Source organism: Vespula pensylvanica, chromosome 24, assembly GCF_014466175.1.
Source record: "Vespula pensylvanica isolate Volc-1 chromosome 24, ASM1446617v1, whole genome shotgun sequence".
Classification (NCBI taxonomy): Eukaryota; Metazoa; Arthropoda; class Insecta; order Hymenoptera; family Vespidae; genus Vespula; species Vespula pensylvanica.
This window is the reverse complement of record NC_057708.1, coordinates 1,851,891-1,863,003: the sequence shown is the minus strand read 5'-3', so window position 1 is coordinate 1,863,003 and position 11,113 is coordinate 1,851,891. Positions and strand designations below refer to the sequence as shown.

Below are 11,113 nucleotides of genomic sequence, written 5' to 3'. Positions count from 1 at the left end.
AGAAAGAGAGAGAGAGAGAGAGAGAGAGAAAGAGAGAGAGAGAGAGAGAGAGAGGCTAATTATTAATAATATAAATGTATTGAAAAATAAGTACGCTAAAAAAGCGTCGAACAGCCAATATAGAACACGATATGTTGTAAGAATAAAATTACAATGTAATATTAAAGGCAATATATATATATATATGTATATATCATATAACATATATCATATATTATATACGTATGTATGTATAAGATTTAGTGTTAAAGATTTAAAAAAAAAAGCAAACAAAAAACATGGCTAGAAAGAAACTCAAAAATTTTTGTGAAAAAAATAGGAAAAACAAGATGACAAAAAAATATAAGAAAAGTGTGTGTATGAGGGGAAAGAAAGAAAGAGAAAGAGAGAATCAAAAAATGTAATGACGCGAAAGTCAATATGAATCAATCATCGTAAATAAAGAAAAAGTTGCTTGTAAAACATTAATTATATAAACACGCGAGACGAGTCAAACAATCAGACTAAAGGTACCCATAGATTTTTTTTAACAAATATGTATATGTGTGTGTATATATATACAATATATATATAATATATATATGTATATATATATATATATATAAATAGATAGATAGATAGATAGATAGATAGATAGATAGATAGATAGATATATATATATATATAGATAGATAGATATATATGTATGTATGTATATAAATCGTATTATTAAAACAATGTGATAAAAGAGTCCATTGTATACGACGAGTATCTCGATAAGTTAGAAAGAGCTCATTAGAAAAGTGTTGCAAAAGTTAAAGGGAAAAAAAGAGAAAAAAGAAAAAAACAACTTCTGATTAGAACAAGATAAACGAATGACAAAACAATTTTGATTGTTTCTTGATACGACCAGGATAAATTTGTCGATTAATAGTATCATTTGTTACTGTATATAATATGAACGCGACTGGTTATACAGATATGTTAAAAATATGAGGAAAAAAATGAATAATAATTATCGAGATTTCGTCGTAGATAGTCCTGTGTGTATGTGTGTACCTACATTCTTTCTTTATCCACACACACACAGACACGAGATATTTGAAAATAAATCTTTATATTAAATACGCATTTCCTGCCCCTATCCCTCCACCCAATTTTTTGCGACTCTCAATCACGTAAGCAAAAATTGCTCGATACATGATGTGCTACTAATCAAATATATATATATATATGTATATATATATATATATATATATATATATATAATATAGAGAAGTCGTAACTCTTTTTTTTTCATTTTCTTTTCTTGTCTTTATGTCCTTGCTTTCCTTAGGGTTCTAGGAAGACTATGATTAAATTTCGTAGGCTAGAGAATTCAGTTATTATTTCTCTCTCTTTTTTTTTTTGTTTTTCTTCTATCTCCGTTTGCTATTTTTTATGTCATGTTACCCCTACACTCTACTAATGCAAGTTGTGTGTATGTGTACATGCGTCCTCGTAGCGCGTTAGTATATTTTTGCTTTTGTTTCTTCTTTCATTTTTCATTTTCATTTTCTCTCCTTTTCTCGCGTTTCTTTTATACACGTTTTCATCTTCGTTTTCTCTCTATCTTTTTCTTCTCTAATATCCTCCGTGTATATATTTTATATATTTTATATATATACATATATATATATATATGCACGCGTGTAACACGTATCATACACACACGCACGCATGCACGCACACACGCACACACATACATACACACACATATACGTGTATAGCGCGTGACGCAATTTTCAAAATGAGGAACATATTTCCGTGATACGTAGTAACAATTTTTCATCGTTTATTATCCTATTTGTAGGATCACGAAGTTCTTTTTAAGAGCGGTTTGATCTTCTTTCCTTTTTCTCTTTATCTTTATCCTTTATATTTTCATTTTTTTATTTCTTTTTATCTTGTAAATGCTCTCGACGTCTTGAACCTTTACATCGTCAGCAGAGATCTCTCGTTAGTTTATCGATTTCTTTTTGTTTCTCTTTTTTCATTTTTTCCTTTTTTTCTAAATCATTTGATATTATCAATCTGTGAACGGTATTAATATTTTCTTATCGAAATTGCGAAAAAAAAGAATATATATATTTTTTTTCAAATGATCTCTTTCAAAAACAAAAACTCGAGATATATGTATTCGATATTTCTATATTTTCCAAAGGATTGCGATATCGCCTGATTTTTCTATTTTTTTTTCTTTTTTTTTCCTTTTTTTTTTTTTTTTTTTTTTTGAATCTCCTTTTAATACTCCGCTCTATTTTCTTTTATATATATACGTATACCATTATACATATAGCACGACAATCAAAAATAATTTCAGACAATTTTTAACGCAAGTCATAGAAACAATAATATAATAATAATAATAATAATAATTAATCATAATTAATAATAATAATAATCGTTGCAATAGATAAAAATAATAATTGTTGAGTGTGTAAATAAGTCAATAAATCACCGTAGAGATTTGTTGTTCAATTTGTAGAAGTATATAGAGTAATAAAAGAGCTAAGAAATTTAAATCACACTTATAGTCTTCACTCACGACAAGTAACGAAAATAATATAATTAAAATCTATATACTCATTAATTAATCTATGTGTAATAGTCGGACCATGATCTTGATAGTCTCTCTGTTGTTTTCTTTTTTCTCAATATACAATGATTATTCTTATGGTTAAGCGCGACAAAGTATAAACATTATCGAACAAAACCTGACAAATTTATTTGTATTCCCTTGTCTCTCGAAATAATTGTATGTATATATATGTATATATATGTATATATATATGTGTGTGTATGTATGTATGTATGTATGTATGTATGTATATATGTACGTAAAGGAGCCCCGTACTTTATTAAAATACGTTGGAAGTTATTATGCTGAATAAAAGCCGTCATTGCTGAAGCGATATACAGAACCTATTTTCTCAGGTGCAAGAGATGTTCAATTCAATTAATGGTAATTGCCTAATCGCTAACAGTGTCAATATAGGGTAAGTTTTTTTTTTCAATATTATTATTATTATTCTTTCTTTTTTTGTTTGGTTGTTTGTTTGTTTAACAATATGTATGTAAGCAAAAATTTATCAATTACGTAGAAGAATGACTATATAATTCTATACATATTTAGGATAATAAGACCTTTGAGATTGTAAAAATCATCAAAAAATCTATCACAATTACCATCCATGTAACAATGAATTTTCTCTCGTTTCATTCTCTTTGTGTATGTTTTATTTTTATTTATTCTTTCGTTTCTTTTTTTTTAATCTTTTTTCTTTTTCTTTTTTCTCACATTTCTTTGTTTTTTTTTTCTTTTTTTATTTATTATTATTATTGTATGTGTAATTCAAACATCAAGGCAAATAAGGGGTAAATTTTAACAGTGGCCTAAATTAGCCAAGTAGTCTTCCACAGATAAAAGTATGTAAATAGAGTAAATCTATACTAAAATATTCAAATATATATAAGGTGTGAGCGTAATATATAATAATTTTTTGTGAGGTAAAAGATCCTCTCTCATGTTTGTAATGGTCATCCATTCGTGTTATGCTATATATGAGTTGTTAAAATCACTGGCAAAAAATTTGCAACATATCTTTCTTATTTTGAATATCTCTCCACTTTCTTCTTTTCTTTACTTTTTTTTCTTTTTCTTCTCATATTTAATATACCATATTTGAGGCAATTGATGACATCATGGACATGTACTGTCTGTCATTGTATACGACAAGCATTCCCCTTTATGTATACAATGCCAAAAGACAATGCAACAATGCCAATTGCTCTCTCATTGGTACTTCTAATTTATATTTACCTAGCAACAACATCAGAGACTCTTTAAGGACACAACTTATCCTGAAGATACTATTATCACAGGCATTATTTATATAACTCTGCTAATCACGACTATTAAATATATCAGAATTAATTTGATGTATATAATGTGTAGCTTTTTTATGCATATTTAGTGTGTATGTGTATATGTGTGTGTGTGAAAAACTTTTAAAGATACCAGAGACGATTTTACGGCTGATCAGTGTGCACGCTAACGTCTATGTTTTTTTATATTTTCCTCTATTATAAATATTTATGTTTTCCGTCTGTCTATCGATATATATTAACTGTCTCTTTATCCTGTCCGTGTATATGTATATGTGCGTGTGTGTGTATATATATGTGTATAATACGTGCGCGTGTATGCCGCGACCAACTATCTTCGTGTGTGTATGTGTGTGTGTGTGCATATATATATAACGTACACACGCATAATGTTTTTTTTTTAAGATTTTGCGCATGTATATGTATATGTGTATATATATCTATACATATACACACACACATATATATAGGCTTCGTGCAGTCCACTACATATATCGACATCTTATACGCAAACGTTTAAGAGTAATAGTTTCTCGTCATGTGATACTTGTCTTTCCAATTTTCCCTACACAAGTTATTTACTTTATAGTAGCAATCCATTAGGTGGTTGGGGGGTGGGCACGTGAGTAGGGGTGGGGGTAATAGCGCTGATAACTTTTAGTGTGTGCAAACATTACCTATAAGAAAGCTATATATTCAAGTATAAATATATACTATGTATATATGTATATGGATGTGCTACGTATGATTTGGTTTGGCAAAAAATAATATTTGTAAACAAATATTATTGTAGACAATATAATAACATGGTGTGTGTGTAGCGATCTGCCAAATATTTAATATACATGCTGTATACACATATGTAGCATTTTTAGTTCAATCAAATCTTAAGGCTGATCATGTAAACAACCCTAAAAAATATGTGAATTTCTATATATGTATGCGCTTTTATGTGGAATTTCTCTTTTATGTGGATCTCATATTGTATATACATAAATAGAAGTTGTTTAGCAAACTGTACGTTAGTTACTTTTTTTTTTTACATAGGTAAAGAGTATCGCTCTTATGTGATACCATTGGTATATTTACTTATACGAACCTTGTATTTAATAATACATTACATAGAATCATTTTCACATATTGTAGAATAGGAAAATGTTCTCTGTAACTTCATAACAAATACATACACATGTTAATGGATGCAATCGTTCGTTAGCACCACAAACCAGTAATTCATATACGCATATATATATATATACATATATATATATACACACATATATATAAATATATATACATATATATATACGCACGTAGGCGCATACACATATATTTGTACTTTATATATATTTATATAAAATACAAATAAATAAAAAAAATATATATATATGCGTATGTGTATTTTTGTGTGTATATAGTATTATATTAATGACTGATATATATGACTCATATTATGATAAATGTCATATATTTCTGTGAGAGATGGACCATAATAAAGCATCCTGAGTAAATATTGTATAACCATTATGTACCTCACCTAATTTTAACAATGCACAAATGGAATCTACTCAAGTGGCAAGTCTAAATAGTTATCTTCACTCTTTATGCTTTAAAATATGTTCTGCAAGATGTTTTTTTTCTTTTCTTGTCTTCTTATAAGTAACTAAATTGTTTGATTTTCAACGTACCATAAGTTAATTTTTGTCGACACATTAACTTTATATAACGCATTCTCAACAATCGTGACACAAACACGCAGGATACGTGATTGATTTGCAAAATCTCGTGTTCTATCTCGTAGCCCAAGAGTTGTCCTTAAATTTGCGACTCTGAGACTTAATACGTTACGATATGAGAGAAGCAGGAGAATACTATGAACTACTACCTCTGAAGCATGCAATATCTTTTTCGTCGGTTCATTAAGCACAGAAACTTTGATGCTCACAAGGAGATGTATAGTCTGCACATGTCATTTTTCGTTATCTACAAACTTATAATTGTCAAAAGAAAAAGAGAAAGAGAGAGAGAGAGAGAGAGAGAGAGAGAGAGAGAGAGAGAGAGAGAGAGAGAAAACAAAACAAAACCTACGAGAACAGTCTAATATATCCCCGTATTTTCATTATATACATTCCTTGAGATATTTTGATCTAATAAAGAAGACGAAAAAGCCTTTTCATCGGATTAATCAAACCCAAGACCAAGAGAGTAGCGCCTTATTTCAAGCACAAATCCTAAATCGTGATAGTGCTCATAGTAGGAGACTAGAATTTGATTTGTAAACACACTTAAAATACTGACGTGTCAAAAACTATGGTACAACGACCTATTTTGACGAAAGGCCATTGTAAAATTGCTTCTCTACTAAAGCAACTTCGATTGATTGACTTCGGTCAGCGCAACACACTGCATCGTTATTATTTTTGTTTTTTTTTTTGTTTTTCTTTTGTTTGTTTTCCTTTAACATGTTTTTGCTTAATTATATAATTTACTCTGGCAGTTTACCAAATGCAACTCGCTACATTACTATGATATCGATTGGTCGGAAATATACATTTACCTTTTCTCCTTTCAATGTTGGTACTTTCATAGAAGAGGGACGCATTATACTTTTTACAACTATTAAAGCTGCATGCTGCACTTGTTTCTATTGCTTTGATAGGCCCAATATTTAAATAGTTTAGTATCTTGGGCATGCCTTTTTTGCTTATCCTTCGTTGAAAACAGAGCAGTTCCAATAGAAGCTCCCTTATTGAAGAAAGTAGTGATATTATTATATTTCTTTTTTCACTTCATACTATGTAAAGAGTGTTCAGCACAAGGACATGATGATTGTTTTTAGCCAGCGTTACTATGTATCCTTCCGAGGTTATTTTCAGGCCACAACATCGAGATACCTAACAATGTTTATATCAATGTTTATACTGATCAATGTTAAAAGACATGTTTTACAGTAGATGACACAAACCAATTTTAGAAAAGAAAATATTTGCATAAAACATTTTTTAAGTTATTGATTATCTTACCTTAACATATGGACACTCGAATTCCGAAATTAAAGAACCGTCTCTTGAAAAGACAGCTACATGGAATCGATTACCATGTGAATCTCCAATCAAAACATCCCCAGCATCACTAATATCAATCCCGTTTGGAAAGTTTGTTATGTTCTCGCAGCCAATACGACGCAAGAATTTTCCATCTTCGTTAAATACAACAACACAATGCCCTTTGAAATCGCAAACGAAATATTCTTTTCCTGTGAAAGATATATCGATATTAATCAAATATTAACACACACTATTTTATCTTTACATAACAGGAAATATTTGTAATAGTGCATTTACCACTGATAGCAATATCACTCGGTTCTCTCATGTAATCGCTGCAGTCGAACCACCTAAGGAGGGCACCTGTATCACTGATGACAAATACAGTTGGTGATACACTATCGACTGCTACAATCTGACCTTGACTCGTAACAGCTAAACCAGCTACAATGTCGATGTAACGAATGGCAATCTTTTTTATAAAATGGCCGTTTTTAGTAAATATTTGCATCCTAGATCGTTCATTTCCACGATCGCATACAACAAATTTTCCACTATTTCGCATAACTGCTACTTTTCTCGGATACCACAACTGACCCTCTTCTTTACCAGGAACACCAAATTGAAATTTGAATGTACCAGTCTTCTCAAAAATCTATCATTTGAAAATGAATACACAATGAATATATATAACCTGTCGTTTTATATTATAAATAATATCTAATTTTGTATTCTTTTTATATACCTGTATCCTGTGATTATTAGTGTCTGCAACTATGATATCTTCGTCTGTACCCAAGCAAAATCCATGTGGTGAATTAAATTGTCCTTTACTAGGACCTAACTGGCCAAATTTACTTCGAATTTGCATTGGAGTTAATTTTGGATTGTTAGAACGCGGATGTGCATAGTTTCCACTTCCTGCACCAGTTACATTGGCAACTGGATTACCTACTACTACAGGCATATTATGCATTGTATCACCTATAAGATCGTCTGAAATACAAATATATATGTATATGTATAATCGCTATAACGAAATATTATTCTAATATTATATTATAGAGGAATAAAAGTAAATTTACCAGCACCCTGTGAGAGTATAGGAGATGTGGAGGATGAAAGTGATTGAAAACCACCATTTAAAAGACTGTTGGCAGTTAAAGTGCTCAAGTTAGGCGCATCAACAATACCAGGGGAAGGCCCACGTCCTAATACCAAACCTCCACTACCATTAATTGTTGCACTTCCTAAATCTGTAGATATTTAAATTTAATATAATACAATTTATTCGAAAATATGTGTATATGAGGAAATGATTCATGATAAATAAAAGAAATAATCATTCTTTCCTCACCTTGATTGCCAAGAGTATTTCCTAATTTTGCAAGAGCTTGCAAATTATTGATGGCATGATTTGTAGAGTTTAAATCTCCAGCAAATAAATCTGCTAGTGCGAAGGAAGGAGTGGGACTTGGATTAGAGCTAGGTCCAATTACACCAGTATCACTAACAATTTCTACCTTTTCGGCTAAACTAGCTAATTGTTGTAAATTATATTCTTGAATACTGGTCAAACCATGAATAGGGCCTGGTGGAAGAGAGACAGGTGGTGGTGGTGGTGGAATATTTTGAGGACTAGATGTAGGTGGAATAACAAATGAAGGTTCACCTTCAAACGAGGATTGCATAGAGGCAGGAAGTGAAATGGGAGAACTTGTACTAATTGTACTGGAACAACTTATTGAAGTATGAACGATTTGTTGAGTAGAGGAAACTCCTGGCATGTTTGATTTTATTTCTGGAAGAATTTTTGTTATTGGTGTACTCTCTGTATGAAATTTACCAAACACCTCCTGGAGAAAAACGAAAAAATATATTATATTTAGATTAGAATAAGGATAAATATATAGTAACTTTTCAAGTACCTTTACAGTTTTCTCAAATTGACTATAATCTGTTTGGAACTCTATACAAAATGTGATGTTAGGACTTGGGGTATTTTTTATTAAATGTAACAGTTGTGCTCCTACTATACGGCGAAGAGCTAATATTTCCACTGTATCTCCATGTTCCAAAAGCCTAGATGTAAAGCGGCAGGCATCATCTATTTTTTCTGCAGTTTTCGCAACACTATCAAAAATAGATATTCTAAAATATATACATACAAACTTCGTATTTGTAATTAATTTAAAACAAATATAATTAAACCTACTTATGGAAAGTATCCATTATTTCAAGTTCTCTTTCTGAATGTAGTTTTTCAAGTTCTTCTAAAGCATTGTCTCGATATTTCTCTAAAATAGCTTTGTAACTTTGGAAAGTTTCTATGATTAAATCCTTTGCTTGATCACGTTGCATTTGCAATTCACTAAGTGCATTTTCTAACTGTGTTGTAACTTGATCGCAGTCCTTGATTTTTGCTTTACTTTCAGACATTAAACTCAATAATTCTTCCTTTTCACGTGGTTCTGCATCAGCTAGTCTCTCATAATGATGATCTGGTGCTTTGTGCTCAACAAGAAGACATTCATTACAGATCGGTTCCTAATGACAGTTAAATAATTTGAATAACGATAATTCTATCATTTTTTGGATAGAAAAATTATATAAATTATATCAAAAATATACATGTTTTAGAACTAAAAAAATTCAATTACCTGACACGTATAACAATAGAACTTCATATTTTCGGCAGGATGATATTCACAAAAAATAGGTTTATGTATTGGAATAGTTTCATTTGATTTCTTTAAATCCTCAAATGCAATGACTTTATGACTTTCAAAGCAGCGCATGAACTGATGTGCCGTATTACAATTCGGACAGAGAAAATTGGCACAATCTGAGCAACGTGCAACTGCATTTTCTTTAGCCTTGCAAGAGGTACAGAGCACTGCCATATTTTCAATCGCAAACATGTCAAGTATATTAGTTAATACATAATCACAAGTGAGAGATGCGGCGCCTTTAGAACTAACGGAAGTTTCTTGATGGCATAAAGGACATTCAAGTATAGATTCTACCTTTGAATCTCCAGCTCCATCCATAAGGAGCTTATCTAGACAACCTTCGCAAAATACATGGAGACAAGATAGTACCCGTGGTGAGCATAATTTGCTCATGCACAAAGTGCATTGTTGATCTCCTATTTTGCCATTACTACAGGTTATCTCTTCAAGTGCATCACCAGAACTGCTACTATTGTTATAACCTGTAACGGTATTAACACTTCGTTCACCGAATAAATCCCCACTATCAAGTTCTTCTTTTCCAGTAATACCAGCAGTAGCTGGTACCGAAGCTGTTCCCGAGGGAACAGCTATCGTGGATGATGCCATCCTACACTTCGTTGAACTTTTAATGTTATCTATTGTTCTTTCGATTTTCTTCTTAATCGTTCGCTCAGATGATTTATATCTCATAAAGCAAGTAAATAATGCACGAGTTTCTTTATATATTCTCTTGTTAACAAGTTCTGGGCGCTTAAAATCGTTTAACGTTACGACCCTTTTAGATTTTCTTAAACGTTATATAGTAGAGCTACAAAAATAGTATCGCAAAATCTAAATCATAAGATGTAATTTCTGAAATATCCCGTCATCGATCGGCAAAAACAAAACACTTCGTCGCCATAGGCGTCACGATGACATAAACAACGTAAGCTGCACCGGAGACTCAACCGTAGTGCGCACTGAAAAAATCGAATAACGTCCGTGCTGATGTGTGCGGATAACGATTTCTTGTCAATAATTTTTGGTCCACGATCACCCAAATTTTTCGTCGATGTTATTTTTAATAAGAAATATTTAAATACTCTAAGAGACACACCCCTTGAATTTCTCTAATTTATCCTTATTATTTATACTATACACCTTTACACTTCACTCATTCACTTTATGATACCCAGTATAGAGCATATTATCTCGTGTCAAGTTTTCAATAGATTCAACTTATTAGAGCGTCACGTATCAAGAATACATATAAACATTATCGAATATAACGTTTTACACTTCCTTATCTTCCACGGCAATTATTATATTTTCCAAAGTTATATATGATTAAAGCGTAAATATTTCCAACTATTTTATACGTGGAACAAACGAACAAATCATTCGAACCGAGAGGAGATCACCTCCTGAGTGTAGGAGGACTAGAAA

The 11,113-nt window shown here is 31.1% G+C and overlaps 1 protein-coding gene across 2 annotated transcripts in view; it reads right to left on the bottom strand.

Annotated features, from left to right (window-relative positions):
* The window catches only part of LOC122637137 (B-box type zinc finger protein ncl-1-like), a 12,298-nt gene extending 1,203 nt beyond the window's left edge, over positions 1-11,095 (bottom strand). The window contains exons 1-9 of one of the 2 annotated variants that reach the window (XR_006329131.1): positions 9,614-11,095; positions 9,169-9,500; positions 8,882-9,086; positions 8,311-8,809; positions 8,039-8,209; positions 7,699-7,949; positions 7,251-7,608; positions 6,930-7,162; positions 6,464-6,800 (exon numbers count right to left, since the gene is read on the bottom strand). Coding sequence is in view for 1 of the 2 variants with exons in the window: in XM_043829076.1 (XP_043685011.1) it covers positions 6,696-6,800; positions 6,930-7,162; positions 7,251-7,608; positions 7,699-7,949; positions 8,039-8,209; positions 8,311-8,809; positions 8,882-9,086; positions 9,169-9,500; positions 9,614-10,378 (2,919 nt within the window). In the remaining variant the exon portion in view is untranslated. Of the gene's footprint in view, positions 1-1,899; positions 6,801-6,929; positions 7,163-7,250; positions 7,609-7,698; positions 7,950-8,038; positions 8,210-8,310; positions 8,810-8,881; positions 9,087-9,168; positions 9,501-9,613 lie in introns of those variants that run through there. The other variant, XM_043829076.1, reaches the window with a different exon arrangement.
* Between the last annotated feature and the right edge of the window lie 18 nt (positions 11,096-11,113).